The 24,606-nt window shown below is 37.7% G+C and overlaps 2 protein-coding genes across 4 annotated transcripts in view; one reads left to right on the top strand and one right to left on the bottom strand.

The window, feature by feature from the left end:
• The window catches only part of LOC138838829 (platelet-derived growth factor D), a 165,191-nt gene that overhangs the window by 82,250 nt on the left and 58,335 nt on the right, over window positions 1-24,606 (bottom strand). The gene's annotated exons all lie outside the window — the stretch shown is intronic.
• On the top strand, window positions 821-6,850 carry LOC138838748 (protein DDI1 homolog 1-like). The gene is made up of 2 exons (XM_070038081.1): window positions 821-902; window positions 5,253-6,850. Exon 2 carries the CDS (start codon window positions 5,565-5,567, stop codon window positions 6,765-6,767), a length of 1,203 nt encoding a protein of 400 aa, XP_069894182.1. The 5' UTR covers window positions 821-902; window positions 5,253-5,564; the 3' UTR covers window positions 6,768-6,850.

Here is a 24,606-nt window from a genome sequence, read left to right as displayed (position 1 = left end):
GAAAGATCTTTCCGATAAGAAGCAGGGCAGAAACCTGTGAGGACTGATGAATAAATTTGCTACATTTCAATTTCTGCATATACACATCACTCCTACTTGATTTGATCACTGTTTCTTTGTTTTCAAAATGGTTCCCGATAAGGTGGATATTCCTGCTTGCTTTAAACTTTCTATAAAAAATAGCTCCTGAGCCCAATTCTAATATCAACTATGCTAACTTTGATAGAGCTTTACTTTTTGATGTCAATCTAGTACTTGTGTATTTCATGTAGTATAAATAGTAATTTACGATTATGCTTAGAACATCAGGTCCAATGTCTCTTAGCCACAGGCACAGGGACCCACAACAGCTCTGCATTCTGGATAAAAACACTGCTGGGAGTGCCTGAAATAAAATCAAGGCTTTGTTTAAAGTTATAGTGTTTTGAAGGTTTTTTTTTTAAAGGCATTGCAGAGGCATAAAACTCAAAAACAGTTTTGTTAGGGTTGCCTGAGACATTTTGTTCCATTTCATTTATAGTTTGCAAAGAAAAAAAATCAATAATGTTATCTTTTTCTCCCTCAATGTCATAAATTGGGTCTCTGATTTTGAAAGCCAGCATACGCGGTGACTCTGATTAGTTCTTTTACTCGGGGGGCTTCAAAGAGAGACGTCAATGAATAAGCTTCAGTGAATGATTTTTACCAATCTAAAGTAAACAAGAGCCTGTCATTGGTTAAGCACATGTTCTGAGCTGGGTGAAACAGAATATTCCTAAGTGGAATGGAAAGGATAATGGAACATAGATGGGTAAGAGAGTTCTACATCTAGTAAGAGAGTTCTACATCTCCAAGAACAGAGACAATCCACAAAAACTTTCTACAGCCATTCTAATCACATAAAGGAAACGCTGTGGACCCGTGTAAGTTGGATGGTCTAAGCATTCTCTTGATATGTAGACTACTACATTTAATTTTTCTGAGAAAAATAGAAGGTGAATTAACTCATCTTTTAATTATGATCTAAAAAATGAAACTTTTGTTTATCAGGCTTTGTTTTTCATTTTCACGGTTGGAATATAATTAAATTCTATAGACAGATGGGCTAAAGCCACACTAATTACCACAACAATCAGTTAACTCAGATGCTATTTAGAATAGAGAAAGCTATATAAACAACAATCTGGAAATTTTATCTTTTATGAGACAGTTGTAAAAATATCATCTATCATGCTTATAATTCCTGAAATATCCAAATGACCATGTTCTTGTGGTATAATGAGCTTTTTTTGTTTATTTGAGATCTTTCAATTTACCTCAGTCCTGCCATGAAATGAAAACAAAGATGATGTATTTCCATATATTACCATACACTACCTATTGAAGCAGAGGTCCACGGCTGGAGGCACAGGGCCCTTCCTGTTTGGGGCAGATGCATGCCATTTCTCCATGCCCTAATGTAACAGAAGGTGAGGTTTGTGGACAACATGAAAACTGATTGCTTTAAGAGACTATTCTATTATATCATTGAGAATATGTAGCACCCTTAACACTTTAAATTAACATATGACATCCAGTAAATATTTACATTCATATTGAGTATCCAAAAAGATTTGTAAGGATACCAGCTAGAGCCTCTTTCTATTTTCCATTAAAATGTTCCCACAGGTTGGAGAATAGCAGAAGCTACGATGGAAGGGCACAGTTAGGAAATCTTCATTTTGCTAAAACAGTGACAGTGTACTGAGAAAAAGCTACCCACATTTCAATTCAGGACCCTACAAAATGTTGCTGTATTTCAATCATTGGAAATAAACATAGCAGACCAATATGAACTAAATTCTCAGCTCAATTATATACATATATTTATATATTTATTTTGCTAGTGTTACTAGGGTGTTTAAACTTCAAAGTCTGATGATAACAAGCCTTTTCATTTTTAATATATCCATTAATTTAATGTATCAATTAAACAACTATATTGAAGTACATACTCATTTATGAATGCTGTGGCACCACTTATTTTATGACTATAAAGAAATAAACATGGGAAATACTTGTTTAACCTAAAAGTACAATTTGAAAAATTCTGAAAATCTCAAGTGATAGCTTAATTGTATAGTAAGTATTGATCACACTTGAAAAGTGACATGAAACCATATTTAAAGGAAAGAATCTCAACAGGGCAACAAAAATATCTATGCCTAACATGTAATTATTGAATATATTTCATAATGATATTTATTTACATGTTTTTCACAAAATAAATTCCAAATTTATTGTTTCATAAAGCAATAGGCAGCATTTTAAATACCAACTGACTCTAAGTGGGATCAGCAATGATCTTATTCTTTTTTATTGTTACATTAAGTTTTTAGAATGAGATAAATTATAAAAGGTATTACTGAAGGTTTACTCCACAAAATAACTTTAGAGTTACTTACTTAGCTAGTGTGAAATCACTGCCAACTCTTCTATTTTCTGGGTATTTAGGCTATACAATGAGAATCGATTTTCTAAGTGATAGCCCTGAGACTTCCAGGAATCTCACTTATCAAAGAAAGATTCAATTATGTTCTCATATTGCACTTACCCAGGAGGGAAAGTCTGGGAATATATTTAAAGAACTCCTCAAGAGAACTTTCCACAACCTTCAGTTACCTAGATTAACCCACCCAGACCATTCCTAACCCCCTTTCATCAATTTCCTGTGCTATAGGGATTAACGGCCTAACACAATGCTTATTTAAGCAATATTTGTAGGTGCTACCAATGATCCCCTGGTCTATTACAGCCTCAGGTAAGTGCTCAATTAAAATTGTGAGTTAAGAGAATTATATTTATGAATTATACTTGTGGCATTTGAAATACTAGCAGTGTTGAGGAAATGAAAGAATCAAACAATACACAAAACAGAAGTACGGAACAGCCCCAGGAGACTGTCTGTCTTTTCAGACTCTAGCTGTTTTTCAACAGAGGTTGAAGGCCTGGGTGGATAGCTTGATCACAGGGTCTGAAGGATTCCTGACAGTTCTGCTATACTATGATTTATAGAGTGATGAGAATAAATTGACCAGATCCTGAGGCGTTTTGATTTCCAGCATGTGCTCATAGTAAAAAAACAAGTAAAGGGCTGGGAAGGTGGCTCAGTGGTAGAGCGCTTGCCTTGCATGCCAGAGGCCCTGGGTTTGATTCCTCAGCACCACATAAGCAAAAAGAAAAAAGCCAGAAGTGGCGCTGTGGCTCAAGTGGTAGAGCGCTAGCCTTGAGCTGAAGAGCTGAGGGACAGCGCCCAGGCCCAGAGTTCAGGCCCCACGACCGGACTCAAAAAAAAACAAAAAAACAAGTAAAATAGTAAAAAGGACATAAACATAAACTACCACAAAAATAGACAAATAATTATAGAAAGATAAAAAGTATCACATGAAGTTTGATTATGTTCAGTATTCAGGCAATAGGAATATGGAAAAGAGACGCTTATTTTTCTTAATAAAAGCCCTCAATTTTTGGTTTGCCAGAGAAAAAGCTTATGCCACAAAAATAATTTCATCTCATAGTGAAACAACAAAACAAAAACCCTAGTATTATCTCCCTAACTTAATGTGGTTTTAGGAACAAACTGTGCAAAACTCCTTGGAAAATTAGAGAGAGAAATACTGGGTTCCCAGCTGTTCTTTAGCAGAGTAGTTTGAGTGTGATGTCTGACATCACAGGAGAAACAATTATTGATCTCTGAGGAAATGATGACTAGGATGCTAAGAACCACAGAAACAACTATATGACTTAATTGTTCAACCAAAGAATGATTTATATCTCTGTAACTAGTGAAAATAGCTTGAAATAATTATTGCTTGTCTATAGGAAAATTCTGGGCCACATCCCCCATTTTAAATAAAACCTTCAGTATTACAAACTGGCCTTTCCAAGCTTTAACCATCTTGAGCTTTTGTTTCTAAAACACCACCACACTCAGACATGGCAAACTCCACGTTACATTCTAAGTCCAGTTCTTTCTGGAAGCTTTTTACTGCCCCACAACCCTTCCCACCTTCTAATTTCTCCCATGCTGTGCAGCCTGCTAGTGTGGTGCAGTTAAAAAATCTCCCCAATGTGTGTATTTGTGTGTGCGTGTGCGTGTGCACATACTTTTAACAGATCATAGCACTTTTAACAGCACAGACTGCATTTAACCTTAGTCATGTCTGAATCCCTAGAACCCAGCACATGCTTCACATGTACTTGGAATTCAGATAACATTTCTAACAAAAATAATGGGGATATGGCAACCAGGTGATAATTAAAGCAGTAAGTGAGACATAATTTTTCATTTGAGAAAGACACATGAGAAGCAGGAGTCAGAATAACTGTAGACAGATGCCGTATCCTATCCTCTTCTAGGCAAATGTGCAGCCCTTCCAAAACACTAAACCTAATCCACAATGAAAGCCCCTCTAATTATGGAGGAGGTTCTGGCAGAGAACATTGTTGATCTCTTGGTTCATGACTATCTTTTTGGTTCACATCTGGGAGGAGTCAGTGAGCCAGGGGCTGTGGGCTCTGTCCAGAGCAATCACTTTATGAAATATAGGAAAAATAATGGGAACTTAAGGATTTCCCTTTAAGTTAGTTAAATGAAAATTAAAGCCAAAACAAGTACCTGCCCGAAATCTCTTCCATTTCTCTTCCTTTCTCATTTCCCCCTTTCCTTTCTTCCCCCAACCCTCGTCTTCCTGTTTCTTAAATTCTTACTCACCATACATAAACTCCTTAGATTCCTAAGTGACATTTTATAAATGGATTCAAATAGCTTTCTTCTTCTTTCTACACCACAACTAAAATCCACATGCAAGTGTTTCCTATTGCATTGAACATTTCATCTTTCTGGCCTTGTCTAGAAAGGTTGTCTTTGAATACACAACTCCATTTGCCTGAATGAGTCTCACCACTGCTCATCCAGAAAAATTCATCCTCCATTGCACAACTGTTCTCCTCTTTGGAGAAGTATCTTATCAAACAGGGTCTGTACATGTACTTAGCTTCAGCATTGTGCTTGTTCTATATACACGTTTATCCTTTCACAGAATGTGAGATCCCCAAGGGCTGGCATCAAGTTCAACAAATCTTTCCTAATAAGAACCTAGCATAGCACTTGTCATGGTGGATATAAGCTCTTCTTGTTTCATGAATAAGTAAAAGTACACAGCATACAGCCCCAAAATGAACAAAATGAATTTTGACATGTTGTTGAGGAGGACTTGAATGATATTTTTCAGATCTGGTGTCAAGTGGGTCTTGAATGGCTTGCCTTGGAATCTAACAGTCTGTTTTCATGGGAACAACCTTCTAAGTTCCAACAGCACACATAAAAAAGAGCCTATGACCTCCAAGTTCCATGTGCCCTGTGGCTGGCACTGAGGCTGGGAGAAAGCCTCGGGACTGGTGAGCAGCTAAGGCCCTCTGAGATCAACCCTGCAGGACATAACCCCGTGGGGAAGGAACAGCCAGGCTATCAGGAGCAACCAGCCCAGTCAGCCAGTGAACCACACCCATGCTCCCGGCCCACCTGGCTTTCCTGGGCCCGTGTCATGCTGATCACGGTGTACTGCGTACGGAGGGACCTCTCTGAGCGAACTTTCTCCCTCCATGTCGCCCCTGACTTTGAGCTCTGCAACTTCCGAGTCCTCTGTGAGATCGAGTCTGGGGTCCCTGCTGAAGAGAGCCAGATCATCTACCTGGAGAGACTCCTGGTGGATGACCACTGCTCCCTGGGCTCCTATGGCCTCAAAGATGGAGACGTTGTCGTATTACTTCAGAAGGATAATATGGGACACCGGCCTCTGGGAAGGGCTCCAAATCACCACCATCACCATCATCATCATCATCACATGGAGTTCGGTGGGCTTGCCACACCCGGGCCCTCCACGGCCCGGCAGCGGGCGCCATCCGCCCAGCTGTCCCACGGCTTGGCGTCTGGGGAGAAGGTAGGTTCCGCTTCAGGTCTAAACAGCCCTGCCTTGATTCGCAGCATGCTGCTCTCCAATCCCCATGACCTGTCCCTGCTGAAGGAGCGCAACCCCGTCCTGGCAGATGCTCTGCTCAGCGGCAACCTGGACACCTTTGCTCGGGTCTTGAGGGAGCAGCAGAGGGAGATAGCCTTGAGGGAGCAAGAGAGGCTTCGGCTCTACACGGCTGATCCCTTTGATCGGGAAGCTCAGGCCAAAATAGAAGAAGAGATTCGGCAGCAGAATATCGAAGAAAACATGACCATCGCCATGGAGGAGGCCCCCGAGAGCTTTGGACAGGTGGCGATGCTCTACATCCACTGCAAAGTGAACGGGCTCCCTCTGAAGGCATTTGTGGACTCGGGCGCTCAGATGACCATCATGAGCCAGGCGTGTGCTGAGAGATGCAACATCATAAGGCTGATGGACCGACGCTGGGCTGGAGTTGCCAAGGGGGTGGGCATACAGAGGATTATGGGCCGCATTCATCTAGCTCAGATTCAAATAGAAGGCGATTTCTTACAATGTTCTTTCTCTATACTTGAAGAGCAGCCCATGGACATCCTCTTAGGGCTAGATATGCTCAGGAGACATCAGTGTTCCATAGATTTGAAGAAAAATGTGCTGGTGATTGGCACCACTGGCACACAGACTTCCTTCCTTCCCGAGGCAGAGGTTCCAGTGTGTGGTATGTTAAGTAGTAATGAGGACGAAGAGTCTTCGCACAAGGAAGTAGCAGAAAAGATTAAACATTCAGTCATGGATTCAGGACGGAAAAAGCACTGAAGCAGGATTACAGATATGTCACCATCAGGTCCCAGGAAATTATTAGACACGAACTCACTGGCAGTGTAATCATTAAACACATCTGTAACAGCTGAGTTCTCAGATGGGTCAGTGTGTAAATCAGATGGCTCTTGTGGGTCCCTTATCCACTCCCATTCAGAAATCACTGACCCTCAATGGGAAGGCTCTGGAAACCGGTGGGCTTCCAGATACCCCTTAAGGAGGAAAGCCAGACTCCTGTAAGATTATAGGGAGGCCCGTCCAAGTAATCGCCATTTTGCAACAAAATGATGAAAGCCACTGCTGCAGACTTTATAAGGCATCTATAGAAAACAGTTTTACAAAAGCACTAACCTATTTGTTAGTTGAGTAAGGATCTTGCTGTGTGACCCAGGACATCCTCAAACTCATTTTCCTGTCTCTGTCTCCTGAGTGCTAAGATTACGAACATGTGCACCATGCCCGGGTAATAGGTTTTATTTTATATGCCTATTTTCACAGATTGTATTTTCTTTGGGATAAGTATGAAAAATGGCGGAGCAATTATAGTCTCAAACTGATTAATGCTTACAAATATCTATTTGGGGCAGCATGAGGGTTCATTTCCTCATATTTTAGTTCTTTCTTTCTCCTATAATCATGCTCACTACAACCCCTCCCTAACGGTCATTTTTGACATAGTTGAGAGTAGTTTTCTCCTCCATTGTTATTCTGTTTCCTGAACTCAGAGAAAATACAGTTATAAAACAAGCAGCGAATTAGACTTTCTTAAATTATGGCAACCTTTGGTAGCTTAGTGATTTTATGAGAGTGGGAGGTGGGGCAGCAGCAATCCCAGACACACACCTATTTTGACATTTCAGTTAATGCTTAATACAAAAGTGTTCATTGGCAAAATCAATTTGAAAACTTCATAATAGGAATAGCTATAAGGCCTCATTCAGAAATGTGATCCATTCTGGGAACCGAAATGATGAGTTATAGCCCCCAGTTAAAATACCTAATAAAAATGGTCAAGTGCCTGAGACCATCAGAAACAGGGGAAAAAATCTTTCAGGACAGTAACTCATCAAGACTTTACTAAACAACCAGATTCAAAGTTAAGAAAAAGATGCTCTGGTGAATAATGTTGTTAAACAAAGTTGTGCTTGTAGCTTTAGTAGGGCCTTGTTTGTGATCGTTCGGGTTAATGCCCAAAAGTGGGATTGCAGGGTGGTAAGGAAGCTCTATGTGTAGTCTTTTGAGGAACCTCCATACTGCTTTCCAAAGTGGTTGAACAAGTGTAAATTAACAATGCAGTAGGGTTCCCTTTTGGCCACATCCCCTCCAGCATCTGTTGTTATTAGAGTTCTTATTACAGCCATTCTAACTGGGGTGAAGTGGAATCTCAATGTTGTTTTGACTTGCATTTCATAACCAAGATATGGAACCAACCCTGATGCCCCTCAGTAGATGACTGGATCAAGAAAATGTGATATATATAAAAATATATGTATATATATATGAATTCTATGCCTGCATCAGAAAGAATGATACCGCACCATTTGTTAGGGAATGGAAAGACTTGAAAAAAATTATATTAAGTGAAGTAAGCCAGACCCAAAGAAACATAGGTCCCATGGTTTCCCTTATTTGCAATAACTAGTATATGTCTTGAATATTCTTACCAGACAAGCAGAAAAGGTCAAAAGCTATGTACATATGCCCATATAAGACGATGCTAAGTGAAATGAATCCCAAGATAGGGACACAAGAAGGTTATATCTTTGTCGCTGTTGTTTTTAATGTACTATGTGATTTTTGGTTTCTTTTGTAGGTTCTTCCCTCATGGTATAACCCCTGTTTACACCATATTTGTATATACACTGCTTCCTGTACATACATTCTTTCTAATTTGGAAAGGGGAAGGGAAATAAAAAAATGTTGAAACATGGATACAGGTTGACCCACTGTAACAAGGAGATGTACAAGACACTATGTTGAAAACGAACTTTACAACTTGGGGCTGGGGAGGAGTTGGGGAGGTAGGGAGGGAAGGTAGGGGGAAAACAAAGGAGGGGGTAACAATGCTCGATAGGTAATGTACTCATTACTTTACTCATGTAACTGTAACTCCTCTGTACAGTATCTTTACAATAAAAAAATCTTAAAAAAGAAACAGATGCTCTGATCTTAGATCTTTATTACTTAGATGAATCACTGATGAATTGTTTCAAAGCAGGAAACCAGTTTTCAAGTGCTAAAACTACATTATGATCAAGGACATGTTTTAAGTTACTCTAATTCCAAACAATATCCAAAGCCACTTGAGGAATTCCTAAAAACTACCAACAACAAAAAGTCCTCTTTTGAGAGCCAGGCGCTGGTGGCTCATGCCTATAATCTTAGCTACTAAGAAGGCTAAATTTTGAAGATCAAGGTTCAAAGCCAGCCTAGTCAGGAAAGTCTGTGAGACTCTTATCTTCATAAACTACTCAGAAAAACCCAGAACTGGTGCTGTGACTCAAGTAGTAGAGCACTAGCCTTGAGTACAAAGAGGCTCAGGGACAGAGCCCAGACCCTGAGTTCAAGGCCCAGGACCACTCTGTGTGTGTGTGTGTGTGTGTGTGTGTGTGTGTGTGTGTGTGTGTGTGTGTGTGTGTGTGTGTGTGTGTGTGTGTGTGTGTGTGTGTGTGTGTGTGTGTGTGTGTGTGTGTGTGTGTGTGTGTGTGCGCGCAGTGGGGAGTCCTCTTTTCTAACCTCTAATTTGTTTTGATTCCTCATGACACTCCCACCCACATTCTAAAGAGAGCCATTTCTTTCAGTCCAGACTCCATTGGTTCACCTTCCGCTTGCCTGCCTGCCTGCCTGCCTGCCTGCCTGCCTGCCTGCCTGCCTGCCTGCCTGCTTTCTTTCTTTCTTTCTTTCTTTCTTTCTTTCTTTCTTTCTTTCTTTCTTTCTTTCTTTCTTTCTTTCTTTCTTTCTTTCTTTCCTTCTTTCTTTCTTTTTTTTCTTTCTTTCTTCCTTTCTTTCTTTCTTCCTTCCTTTCTTTCTTTCTTCCTTTCTTTCTTTCCTCCCTCCCTCCCTCCCTTTCTCCCTCCTTCCATCCTTCCTTCTTTATTTTTTTAATTACTGTAAATGTTAAGTACAAAGGCATTATAGTTCCATAAGTCAGGTAAAGAGTACATTTCTTTTTGGCAATGTCACCCCTTCCCTCCTTCCCTCCCCCCCCCAGTTTTTCTTTCCCATCCCCACCCACAACCTATATAGTTTATTTTCAACACAGTGTCTAGTGAGTACCACTACTGAAGTAGTTCAACCTTTGTCTCACCATTTCTGGGTTCCTCTTCCTTACAGTCATTCTCATATTCACCCTCCCAAGTCTTTTGTACATTTGTTTCAAGGTTGATATACAATAGAGGTGCTGAAATGGCCAAATGGCCAGACTTTTTCCACTACTTTGTTATCTCAATAAGCACTCAAGACAAATGCAAGGAATAAATGGAAAACATACAGAGGAAAGCTAGCGATAAGAAAAGCACCTATGAATATATAGAAATTTTGATTTGGAAAAACTCATGACTGGTTTTTAGAAAAACACACAAAATTCTTAGCATATTTTTAAAACATTTGCATATGTCACATAGGATTCCTGAACATCATCTAGTAGTACTTTCAGGATGTATAGTCTATAAAAGTTGGTCTAAAAAAAGTCACAAAATCCTTCAGATAAAAGACAGTTCACCTGATATCAAATGTGACCTGTACTCACATTTCTGAGTGGCCTTGGTGTTTTGGGACAAGTCTTGGGTGTATTTCTGTCTTATTTTGAACTGAAATCTACTATCTCATAACATTGAATAACTTCATCTTCATTCTTTCTCCTGCCAAGAACACAATCCTTTTGGCATGAGGATATCTTTTTTTATAGGAGATCAGTGCTATCTTAAATAATAATTCTTTTTTTGTAGGCTTTCACTTGGTTCTTCAACTTTCTGCATAGGACAAGGTAAACTCTTCTAAAAATTGGACATGTTCTTTGGGACATATTCCAACTTCTAAAATTTTTACTTGAGTAAATGGATAGTTAAATTAAGTGCATATTTATTGAACAGAAAAGGAATGATCTCAAAGAAAAAAATCAATAAACCATGAATGAAGCCATGTTTTTATTAATCTTTTAAATCACTGCCTTATAGATAAACATATTTTTTTAAATTAGCTCATTGGATTTAAAAATCTTAATGCAACCTTATATATGCTTCTCAAAGGTTCCTAATGAATTAAACTTTAGATGTATCAGTTTTGATGAAAAGTAACATCTTTTGCTTGTATTCTATGTAAATAAGTCATGATATAAGAACATTTGGGTATATTAGAACCATTAATCCTCTGAATAAAATTTCAAATAGTTATCAATAATTATCAAATTTCCATTTTAATGGAGATTTGTAAATTTGAAATGTTTGGATAATTCTGGGCATCAAATTTGACTTCAAATCATTCAATTTTCAAAGCTGAATATTTCTTTTATTTACAACACTAAAGTTTACATTGGGACTTACTTTTATACAAATATTCAAATATATAATATGCAATATTATATATAAAAGTATATATAAAAAGTATATACATATACATTTACATAAAAAGATCTGCAACAATATATGAGCCTATGAATATCAGGAAATGTTTTACCCTTTCCTAATCTAGTTCTTTTAAAATTATATTGTTATTTAAAATATTCCTGACATGTAATCTGCTCCTCTGCTCATAAAACCCTGACTGATCTACTGCATCCTCTACTATTTGAGAAATAGTATATTGGAAACTACCAAAATACTTCTATAACAATGACAATAGAGTAGCAGAAATAATACTCACAATATTTATTCACTGAATGCTCATGAGATAGGCACTAAATTACGCTTTTATAAATTTGGAAATGAGTCCAGTATCCAAGATGATTATAAACTTGAAGTAGGATGAGGACAGACTTAAATAACTGAGAACAAACAGGATAGGCATGAAATTATTAATATACTGGTACAAAAGAATGAATTTTAACTTAGAGGTTTTTAAAAGTAAAGCAAGACAGTAAATTCATTTTCAATAAGTATAAAGGGTTCATCACTGACATTGAACAAAACTCTCCTTAAAATTCAGTTTGCTAATATATAGCTTATAAATATCTACCAATGGGAATTTACTCTCTAGAAAATGAACACATCTCCATTTTCTTTATTTGTATTAAATATTTAAACTGTTTAAAATAAGCTATTTAACAAGTCCATGAGGCTATTCATGTCACCTAATTCTCATTTCAATACCCATTTTACCTAAAAGAAAATAACTACTATAATAATAAATGCTGCATTTCTAGACTACAGTAATGCATTCTGCTGTAATGTATAAGAGTGATAATGCTCACACTAAATACAACATACAAGCTTAATCTCTTCCATAAAATTTCTCCTGTTTCTGGGGAGATATCTGCACCCCAAAGAGAAAAGACAAATGGATGTTTACATGTATAAATTCATCTTCACCACAAGTATAAAATGTTACCGTTTTAGTTACAAGAACATTGTGCTTATTTTGGAAACCAATTATAGAAAGGTCTCTTTGGCTCTCTCAACATCCCATAAAAAAAATGTGAGTAAATGATGTGACCTGAGTGATCTAGGACTCATACCAGGAAACTGTTGTGAAGGTATTAATCAATGATAACATTTCCTGGTTATTCTCCTATTTATTCTCTGAGATTATCAAGAGCCCAGACAACCAAGTCAGAGGAAGAAAGTCAAAGATAAGTAGAAAAGGAAGAAAGCAACAACAACGTATTTGGGTTGATATGAAATGGTTCACTCTTTAAGTACTCTTTTAGATGGCAGGTAAGGATAGGGCTAAGATAATGGATTAGTTATGAATCCACAGTAATTTATTATAATTTATGACCATATTCCAGGCAAATCATCATTTAAAATTCACCAATGTCATACCATAACATCAATATTCACTCTGAAATTGTATTCTACCAGAGTTTTTCAACAAAGATTTCTGACAATAAAGATAATAATTTAAAATGATATTCTCATATACTTTATATAGAGATATATAGAAATATATAAAGTACCAGTGTTTTGAATAACTAGGTATTGATAAAAGAGTTAACTTTTTAAAGAGTTTTGTTCCTGTCTTTTGTTATATAGAGAAACAAGGAAATGTAGGCTATAGTCTTAACTTTTACAAAACCTGAAAGCCCAATTAGAAGAACTGGGAGAAACGCAAAATTAAATCGTTAAAAATGCCGGGTGCATGTGGCTCATGCCTGTAATCCTAGCTACTCAGGAGGCTGAGATCTGAGGATCATGGTTCAAAGCCAGCCTGGTCAGGAAAGACCATGAGACTGTTACCTCCAATAAACCACTCAGAAAACCAGAAGTGGCACTGTGGCTCAAGTGGTAGAGTGCTGGCCTTGAGCTGAAGAGCTGAGGGACAGGGCCCAGGCCCAGAGTTCAAGCCCCAGGACTGACAAAAAGTAAAAAATAAAAACAGTAACAAAAGAGAAAAAACAAAAGCAAAACAAAAAGTAAAATAGCAAAAAAATCTTGTCTCCATGGAGTTCACTTCAACGAACATCATATTCTATGATCATATGCACATAGCTATTAGGCCTTTGTGATCCTTTCCTAAGAATATCCTCCTTTGGTCTCACTGTGTGAGTTCACTAGACACTTTGTTAAAAATGAACTATACAACTTGTAAGTTGTAGAGGAAGGGTTGGGAGGGAAAAACTGGGAGAAAACAAGGGAAGAGGTGACACTGCTCAAAAAGAAATGTATTCATTACCTGACCTTTACATAACTGCAACCCTTCTGTACTTCTCCTTTACAATAAAAATAAATTAAATACTAAACATAATATTAATCAAAAAGAAAAAGTATATATGTAATCTTGTTGAGCACTGGATGGATCACAGCTCACAGGAGACTGAGAGCTGAGGTCTGAAGTCAGCCTGGGCAGAACAGTCCATGAAATTCTTCTCCAATTTATCACCAAAAAGCTGGAAATGGAGACCTAGGTTTGAGCAAACAAGGAAAAAGAAAAAAAAAGAGAAAAGAAATCCTAGGGACATTGTCTATATCCTGAGTTCAAGCCCCAGGACCATCACACACATGAAATGCACACACACACACACACACACACACACACACACACACACACACACATACACTACACTACACTATATATATATATGTATATACACTATATATGTATATAATACACTTAAACATATACCTACATATATACCTACATATATATATATGTATATATACACATACATATGTGATATATATATATATTAAATCATACATATATAATTTAGTGCTGAATCATAAAATACAGAATATGGGGTTGGGAAAACATAGCTGCTCCTCATGGGAGACACCAGAGCATGGCAAGATGTGTTCTCCCAAACCTTAATGACCGCCTGTTATATGGCAGGTCCCAGTTCAGGCTCTGGGTTTCCCCAGTGCAGCTGATTTCTGATATTCATCTGTTGTTGTGAACTCTCAACATACATATTGAACCATCTACCACCTCCTCAAAGTTTGACTTGACTTTAATATCAAAACATGGAATAGATTCAGATGTAGACAGCATTCTCTTTGTTAAATTAGGATAAATATATTCTGGGTTAACAACATGACTGGTACTTATATGTGTTGATTTAAATATAAGCAAAATAACCCCTTAAAACGTTTTTAATATAATAAAGTTGCCAACTATTCCCAGTAAGGACAATATAACTAGGATTTGCATGGGCCAATATCACAATTTCTGAGATTGTTCTTGTTTTTAAAACTGATTATCTCTCATCCTGGTTAACTCTTCAATTCTGGGTGAATGAGAACAGTTGAAAACAGTATTAGACAAAAGGTGAACCAATGCAATAGTAATACTCAAAAGACAATATGTGGGAAATGAACTTTAAAACCTTGGGGGGACATTGCAGGGGAGAGAACGTAGGAGAAAAGGAGGAGGGTAGTAACAATGTTTGACAAGAAATGTACTCACTATCTTACATATATAACTGTAACCCCTCTGTACATCACCTTGACAATAAAATTAAATAAAAAATAGATTTAAATGTAGATTTAAAATGTTATGCTCTTAGGTATGCCGTATACCTCCAAACAAGATGGACATTTAAAATGCCTCAATGATCAATGATCCCCACGACCAACCATGTTCAAATATTTAAAGTAGAATGTCCTGATTTATTTGTATACAATAAATATAGGTATTTAAAATTCACCCACAAACTATTTCTAGAATAGTTATTCATTTTAAAAATTGTAAGAAAATATTTTTAAAGAAATATTTTTAAAAACTTGGAGAATAAGACAGGTAATGGGGTTGTATGTGATCAAAGTATATTGTATACACACGTGAATGTCATGAAGAAAACTATTACGTATACAAATTTTTTGAAAAGCAGTCTATACGTTTTTTCTAGAAAATTCATACTATAGCTGGATTTTTCCAATCTTCTTGGAAATTATATATACAACTGAAAATTTAAACCTGTAAAAATGGGCATCAGATAATGTGGACAGAAGATACTCAAATATAATACTTAAATCACCTATGAATTTGGGTTATCATGCAAAAACATGGTATATACCACATATATCATATATATATACTATGTATATGATATATATATATGGTATATATATATATATATATGTTGGTAATGATATACTGAATTCATGTTAAATCCTTGATTTTGGGATTTTAAGGAAATATTTGAACATATAAGCAGAAATTTCAGAAGCATCACAAATATTGCTCCCTTCTCTTGTATCCATGGAGCTGAGATGTAATGCACAGAAAGTAAGGTATAATGATGCAAAGGAGAGATGTAAAAGACTCACCGTTTTTCAGAAAGAAACAGTCTACAGACCACAAATGATGCCTACTTCCCATTGTATTCATATGAAGAAGTCATGGAGTGAACGAAGGCTGATATGTAATCAACAGAATACAAAGAAGAGCAAAACAAAGGAGTGACATGAAAAGACTCATCCTTTTCAGAAAGAGATGAGCCAATAGACAGCAGGTGATAATCTAGAAATCCTAGGTTCACTAGGTGTCTGGTTGGGAAAGAAGAAGCCTGGAGGCCCATGATCTTTGATATCTCTGTGATATGTGTAAGAAATTCATGGACCAGGAGGCAAGAAGAGGAAGCTGTGAACAAACTGTCATGTTGTCATGACAAAGAGGTCCAAGAAGATCCTAAGGAAAGCAGGTCAGCTACTGACACTGGCATAGTTAATGATGTGGAGACAGCAAACTGGCAAAGCGAGACCTTTGCCTTTTCCCAGAAGGAAGTAAAGCCTATGCCAAGGGGAGCACTCACACTATGCCATCTATGGAACACAAACATACAGAGGACATTTTTGTTGCCAGTTGAGCCAGCTCTGCAGTTCACTGCTTCATAATATTACTTCTAGCATACCTCATTCAAGAGTTTAAAATTAAATGATATTACAAGAATTTTATAGAAATATGTTGGAGCCAGCCCTATAGGCATCTATCAGAAATAAGCTCATAAAGTTAAAACAACAGATGGGCAGTTAGAGCGAAACAGAAGCAAAGATACCCTCTGTTCAAACATTGCCAACTGCCATCACTTGGGTTCTGAGTAATCCACAGAAAGTGATCTCATTGATAGTCCATGGCTATAGGAATTTATGGTCCCATATGGCGTGGTCTATCTTATCAACTCACATGAGATGATGGCTCCTAGGTGTCTGGTCTAAAAATATCGTCATCAGTACAAGAATCAACAGTACTAGCGCTTTCACAGTAAGTAGTTATTAATAAAGGGATCTCTTGAAATTTTGTGAAAAAAAAATACCCAAACCATTTTGGCTACCTAAACCATTCTCAAGAATTCAGGCTAAATTATATCAAACAATAAGGAAAAAATCCAAAGCAAGAACCATGATGATACACTTTAATGTTCTCCCCACCCTTTGGAAAGACATTTAAGCAAAGTTCAGGTGTGGTGAAGTCCTATAAAGGAGTCATGTGGACGTTTCCGTTTTCCACTGCAGTATAACTTTCCACACTTTCTGAAGGTTTAAAAACTTGGCAGCAACAAAATGGATGTGTTAAAGTCCTTCAGCAAGTTAGTGATTCAGTGTCCTTCAGTGGTGATGCCTCGGAGAGTGGGTGGGGGTGATGGATGGAATGAAATACATTACATCCCGTCACAGTTGGTCGAATGATTACTGCACAGAGCTAAGGTAAATCTGCTATGTCTTTGATGGTGATTAAGGAAGTAATTGATTTATTTCAGTCTGCTAAAATACAAATGCAGAATTCAAGCAGCAAAGTCCTTGTCCACAGGGAGGAAGCACTGGGCTTCGGAAAGGAGGGAGAGTCCATGGCTTGTGAGCAGAAGGGATGCAGAAGATTTGGGTATAAATGCAGGTCTCTGGGATGCTTGATGGTATGAAGACATAGACAGTGTTATCTATCTTTGTCTTTCTTGGCCAAAGAAGAGCAAGAAGTGGAGAGTAGTAAGGCAAATTGAAGGGCTGAGGAAGGAGGTCTCAAACCATGTGGAGAGCAGGAGAGTAAGCCCTGTAGGAAAGATACTGGAACCTGAGACTAGTTTGGAGGGCTCATTTGAGATTCTAGGAAGCAAAATTAAGTGAAACTAGCTGTACCGATACAAAGACCACTAGCCAGGTTTTGACATGGATTTTCCTCCTTCCTTGGCACGTGACCATAGGCAAGGCCACAGAGAACTAGCTGTACTGATAGAAAGACCACTAGCCTGGTTTGACACGCATTCTCCTACTGACTTGCCACGTGACCATACGCAAGGCCACAGACTTCTCTGGGCCTCAGTTTGTTCGCGTGGAGTGAGAAGATCATGGGTCACCCATACTGGGAAACCACAGGCTGGCCTGGTGACTACTGGCACATCAGGTCCAGGGATCATCCATGTTTAGAGTATGGAAGCTTCCTGTTGAACAAATAACAAATAAATACTCAGTTGTACCCAACTCAGAGAGCCATGGGGAAAGGATCATGCCAGAGGCCTCTGAAGTCTAAGACTCTACTTGCAACCTTGGATATCTATCTTTTGGGGAACTAACTTACACTGTAGGATAAAAGCACAACTCCACCTAATTCACCACTGTCAATCCTCATTCTTTTATGCCAACATGTTTTAGGCTGAAAACAGGTCACTAGCCAGGCAAAATGAACCAAAATCGATGTTGCCCTTGTTATTTCTTCAGGCCTCAGAGGTACTAATGAACAGTGAAACAATTTGCAGATTATAGCCAAGGAAAGGAAGAGTGACACGAGTGATCCAGAAATGAAAAATTAGCCCTCTATGATTATGGGAACTATTGGCATTAACTATCATAATAATTATGGCTAAGTACTGCCAGCAACAGTGCCCAAGGGTCACAAACAAAGTTTGGGTCCCAGGTGTCACCACTGCAGTATTTGATAACATCTCAGGACAATAAACTGAGAAAAATTAATTTTAATTGCATTGACCACACAGCCTCCCACATGAACTGAGAATTCGTTGACAAGGACAGGGCAATTATTAAACGTAATATATCAACTTCTATTCAAATGATCAGTGGGGTTCAGCAGCAATTGCTGCAGTAACCTTTCCGGCTGACACCTTCATTAATGATGTGTGAGAGGAAGAGCAGCATGTGAATGGTTTTCAAAGATTACTCTTCCCTGGTAATTGTTCCAAATGGAAACTCCCAGTTGGACAGCAATCACTTCACTAGAAATGAACACATAGGTTCCTGTGAAGAGTTAAAATTCTAGGCAGGCAAATGTCTCCTGAGATAACAGACAGATGGGGAAATTTTTAGGTGAAAGGTTTTAGTAGTAGGATGGTAATCCCTGAAAAATACCTCAATGATTTCACAGTTCTCAAATAGTCTTTATTGGTAAAGGATGTTTGCCAGATATTACAAGCAGTATAACTTCATGTATATGATGTAAACAAAGCACACAAATAGTCAATGTGTTTCCTTTGGGCCTTTAAAAATATTTTTGGTACAAATTCTTAAAGTTTAAAATTTATGTATTATAAAATGGACCACTTGAAAGTGCACAATTCATCAGCAATTAATTTATTCATGACATTTCATGACCAATGTATCTGTCTAGTTTCAAAACATTGTGAACCTGTTTAGCAACTGTTTTATATTCTTTCCCCTCCTGACCACCAATCTTTTCAGATTCATGCATTTTGGATATTTCATAAAAATAGAATCATACAATCTGTCACCTTTAGTGTTTGGCTTTTTTCACTTAACATGCTTGTAAGACTCCTCTCCACTGAAGCAAACGTCAGTACTTTGCTCCTTCTTGGAACTAAAGCCAATGTGTTTTCAAAGCATGACATGAACTGAGCTCTTAGTTCTGACTAATGACCCATAAAAATCTAGTCTATGCTGACAGATAAAACTTGTAAGAAAAGAAGGATAGAAATGGGCTTATTTAAATAATTTTACTACCAGAAATACTTTATGGAACTGAAGAAGCTACCCTTAAGAAAGCCCTTTCTTTACTTTCATATGACATTTATATTTTTACTGATGAAACACAATAAACATTTATTGATTGCTGATGAGATGGAAGGTTCAGAATTCCCATGCATGCTACCTATGATGTTGAAGATGCTCAGTAAATAAGTCTCATTCATTGAATGAGTTTCAGTAGATAAGAGGGACTATCAAGGTTTTTGTCTAATTGGGCATATATGACTGACAATTCTTTCTACTTTAAGCATCAATTTTGTTGATTCTCAGTTACCATGAATCTGTTTTAAATCAATATCCTCTACATCTAAGTAGAGTCAACAGTGGTTGTTTTGTATGAAATTCCCAGAGCAGACTGAAGAAAATCAGAAAAGATCTTCCATCTCCCTTTTTAAAATCTCTAACATAATCTCCTTCCTTCCCTGATAGTTCATTACTACAAAGACCCTGTTTTGTGTTTTTTTTTAACTGTGGATTTTTTTTTTAGAATTTTTATATTTTTATTCATTGCCAGGAAAAGAATGAAATCATTTATGGTAAAGTTTTGGACTTAACTTTTTATTTGTTGGTCATGGGGCTTGAACTCTGGGCCTGCGTCTTGTCCCTTAGTGCTTCAGCTCAAGGGAAGTGCTCTCCACTTTGAGCCACAGCACCACTTCTGGTTTTCTGGTGGTTTAATTGGAGATAAGAGTCTCATGGACTGTCCTGCCCGGGCTAGCTTTGAACCACTATCCTCAGCTCTCAACCTCCTGAGTAGCTACGATTACAGGTATGAGCCACTGTCGCCTGGCTTAACCTTTGATCTGTGATTTTAAAGTTAGATTTCCTCTATTATTGGCCTAAATACTAAAGATTTAATGAACAGATATCTTCTGGTAATTGTACCTCTCTGAAAAGACCTAGTCTATTACACTGAAGTAAGCCAGCAATCTCATCTGGTTTCTTGAGGACATATTTGAGAGGACAAAACAGGCACATTTCACAGTACAAGGGTTTGAATACTAAACATGAATACTAAAAAATCTGAGAATCCATTTACAATGAACAAATTCTCCTCTAAAGAGGTATTACCTTTTCCTCTTGTGTTTTAGATGATCGGGCAAAATCCTATGCAAAGTAACTGAAACTCAAATCTTCAATGTGCTTGTCCTTTCAAAGCATGAATTGAGAAAAATACAGTGGTCATATTTCATGTGAGATGGTAATTACTTCCCCCTGAAATTAATGATTTCCTGAAGACCTTCTCCATTGTAGTGACTCCACTTGGTAAACTGCCATGGTTTGGACACAGCTTAAGTCGAGTCTCTGAAGGCTTTATGTGTGAGGTATTCGGGATTAAATGTCAACTCCAATGTCAATATATATTAGTGTATTTATGGATGAGGCTTTTGGGAAGTGATTGAGATTAGGTAAATCCTTAGGCTTCAGCCCTCATGATCAAAAGCTGGAGGTTTTAAGAAGAGGGACAGAGACTAGACACACACACACACACACACACACACACACACACACACACACACACACACACACACACACACACAAATGTGTGTGCTCCTTATCTCTTACCATGCAGTGTCCTGCACTGAACTGACTAGTCGAGAAGGTAATCACTCGACATGGCTTCTTAATCTTGAACCTTCAAAACTGTGAGCCAAAATAAACCAGTTTCTTTTCAAACTTACCCAATCTGTAATATTATCTTTTTAACAACAGAAAAAGGATACAGAGATACGATGTTCCTATAAAAATGTAGTATACAGCTGTAAGAGCTTCAAATGACAAATTATTTATATCCTTTAGTATAATTGTGGTCATCTATAAAACTGAATTGCATTCACCATTTGGTGGCCCACTTGGTTGTCTGGAACATAGTTCACTATATCTGCTCCAGACGGTTCAGAGCAACAAGTAAGTATACTCAGTGGGAATAAACACTTTCATAATTGAGAGAAATCAAATCAGATATAATGCTGAGACACAAAAGAACACATGCTCACTGTAAAGTTTGACAAATCTACAAAATCATATGCAGGCTTCCAAATTTCAGGGCAGTCTTGGTTATGATGTTACTTTGCCACAAAGTAGGTATAAAAAAGATTTATAGTTTAGCAAAAGGCAGAACAAAGACATTTATGAAGGCAGAAGACTCATAAATTATAGAAAAATCAGGAGGGACAGCAGAGGAGGAGGTATGGCATTTTTCACAACAGGGCTTTGCCAGAAGCCCACAGCCTGAATCATTCCAACACACCACCAAGAGACACACAGGTCATTTTCCAAAGAGCTCCAGAGCGAATACTGCAGCAGTGAGTACTGGAAGAAACACAGCACATGTGTACTTCTTAACTGGATTCTGATGACTGGGAAATGGTTTCTGCAAAGAAGGTGAGTTTCATGTTGCTAGGAAATATGAATGACAGCTGCATGCTTATACGGTATCCTTCATAGTTGGATTGTTGACCTCTGCCAGTCAATTAATTCTGACCGTTGGTAGTCAAAGGGTGATGAGATCATCATTTTTCCCCTTCACATAGGTGGTCATTTAAGAGAACTAAAGCAACACCAGCAAGTACATAGGTGAAATAATTAAGTAACATACACATATGAAAAGTAAGGACCACAAAAGTATGTGTGTGTTGTCATCCTGGCTACACTGGGAAGCAAGAAATAGGAAGGTACTTGCCACCTTGTGTTTCTTCCTAATGACAACATGTGCTCACAGACAACTAGTGGAGACTTGAATCAAAAGCACATGGCTTTCAGCAAGAATACTACAGACATTATGTTCTAAATTACATTCTGACTATATCCTGGAATCTTTTAGATCTGGATTTGGTCCCAGGTGTCCAGGTAACAGTCCTGGACCAGTTCTTCCTGGAGCATGGCTCATTGCTGTTTTTGTGGCCACAAAAAAGGCCAACCCCTCCATCTGTTCCTTACAGTCTACCGTGTGGCCTGGCTTTGTTTCCTTCCTTCCTCTAGCTAATCAAGATTTTTCACTATACAAATAAAATACATGGAACTACACAGAAACGTTATCAATTTGATATGAAGTGGCCCATTTCGGTTTGGAATTAAATTAATTCTCTTCGTTAGCCTGCAAAAACATACAGATTGGCAGGTGACGACCCAAGGATATTTTAGAAAGAATTACTTATATTAATTAAATAAGCATATCCACCTACTGTTATATCCTCAATCGACTACAGAACTAGTTGAGAATTGATACACAAAAAGAATAGATTATTATGTGCCTACAAACACTTTCTCAATGTCTGCAGTAAATTGTTTCTTAATGGAGAAAACAAAAGGTATTTTCAAAGCGGCTTCCTGCTATCAACAGCCATGCTTGAAAATGCAAGTTAAGGGTAGAACACAAAATGTCTCCAATCAGATTAATCACCATTACCCACAACAGTTTGTTAATGAATTCCCTGATCAGACATCCAGTCTCATTTACAGACACAAAATGATACTTTGTGAATCTCTTTCTTCTCTGATCAACAACAACAAAAGCCTTTAGCTTTGAACATTCATAATTTTGAGGTTATATAATTCCTTCAGGTGCTTCCCCTGAGACTAAGTAAAATAGGGCAATTGTTCCATGCCTTAGAAGGGACTAACAGATATGCATTCAATTATGTTGCTTCGTATTACAGAATAAAAACAGACTTCTGGCTGTAAACAAGAAAAAGCAAAAGATCTTGAGGCCTTTCTACAAATGCAGGTACTCAGACAATATAAATCTATATCACCATCATTGTGAAAATGAAACAGAGTCCTTTTGTGATTCATCATCTTCCTTTCTTTCTTTCCTTTTTTTTTTTGTTGTTGTTCGTGGTACTTGAACTCTGGGCTGGAGTGCTGTCCCTGAGCTCTTCAGCTCAAGGCGAGTGCTCTACCATTTGAGCCACAGCGCCACTTCTGGTTTTCTGGTGGTTAACTGGAGATAAGAGTCTCGTGGGCTTTCCTTCCTGGGCTGGCTTTGAACTGTGATCCTCAGATCTCAGCCTCTTGAGTAGCTAGGATTACAGGTGTGAACCACCAGTGCCAGCACATCATTTTCCTTTCTCTCATTCTGATTTAAGTATGTGGAGAGAAAGAAAAATAAAAATAGCAGAAAGGGAGAGGAAGAGAAGGAAAAGGGAGGAAAGAAGGAGAAGGGAGAGAGAGCTCCAGATTGATAGCTAAATAGAGGGGAAGAAGTAAATAAGTCTGGGTTGTGCAAGAGACAGGTGCAAAACCTGACAGGCTCTTCATCTTTGTAATTAGAATGGATATTGTTTTCATCACTAAATCTGACCCCATAGAAATGGATGAGGATGGAGAACTAATGGAAGGAAAGGAACAAAGTAAGAAACAAGACAAAGTGGATTGTGGTGTAGCTGAAATGATAGTGTGCATACCTAGCAAGTGCAGAGGTCCTAAGTTCAAATCCTAGGACAAGGTTTTATGGTAAGGGGTACAGCCAGAATTTGGGGCCTAGCCTCCTATGCTTCAAAGCCTTCATCCTGAACCCACTGAGTCTATCCACATGCAAACCTGGACTCTACCCACCTGAAATCAATGATATAATTACCAAGATAATTTGAGTTGTACATCTTCAAATATTTCAAGTACATCTTCAAATACATCTTCCACACCAAGTCATATAATTGACTTCTCATAGTTCTGGGGACCAAATATGGCCCATGCCTTGTGCTAGATGCTGATAAACAAAGATGAGAGTGGTATAAGCTGGCAGATCTCAGCTCAAGACTTGTAGGGCAAAGATTATATTTCATTTACTTAAAGTATATGCTGCTTACATGAATATATCATAAATGAAATGCTATGTGTATGTTAGTACCATGGCAGCTCTTTAACCATATATACATTTTTAAACATCTGTCTAGAAACAAATAGCTTAAAGAAAATATTTCTGTTGTAGATATTTTTAGAGAATATGACAGATTTTTTTCAACAGAATCAAACATAGTTTGTGTTTCTCAAGTATACTTGGAAACTTCTTTTCAAATTGGCGGTATCTGCTAAATCTTTATTAATATATAATTGTTCTGATAGTATTAAACAGCCACTCAAAATGTTCTTAGCACTTTTTTCTTTTTCTAGATATATAAAGAAAGAAACAAAGGTACTTTCTAATGGATTACAATCAAATTAAACACTAGCACACACAAAGGCTTTTATATTCTATTCAAAGCATTACAAATATACTATAAGAATCTCCTGATCTCCCATTAGTAAGACTCAAG

Source organism: Dipodomys merriami, unplaced genomic scaffold (genome assembly GCF_024711535.1).
Source record: "Dipodomys merriami isolate MVZ:Mamm:240054 unplaced genomic scaffold, mDipMer1.0.p SCAF_29, whole genome shotgun sequence".
Lineage (NCBI taxonomy): Eukaryota > Metazoa > Chordata > Mammalia > Rodentia > Heteromyidae > Dipodomys > Dipodomys merriami.
This window is presented reverse-complemented; position numbering and strand designations above follow the sequence as displayed.

What these genes read in the sequence shown, in the direction of transcription:
- LOC138838748 (XM_070038081.1), top strand. Translation starts at nt 5,565, where the DNA reads ATGCTGATCACGGTGTACTGCGTACGGAGGGACCTCTCTGAGCGAACT.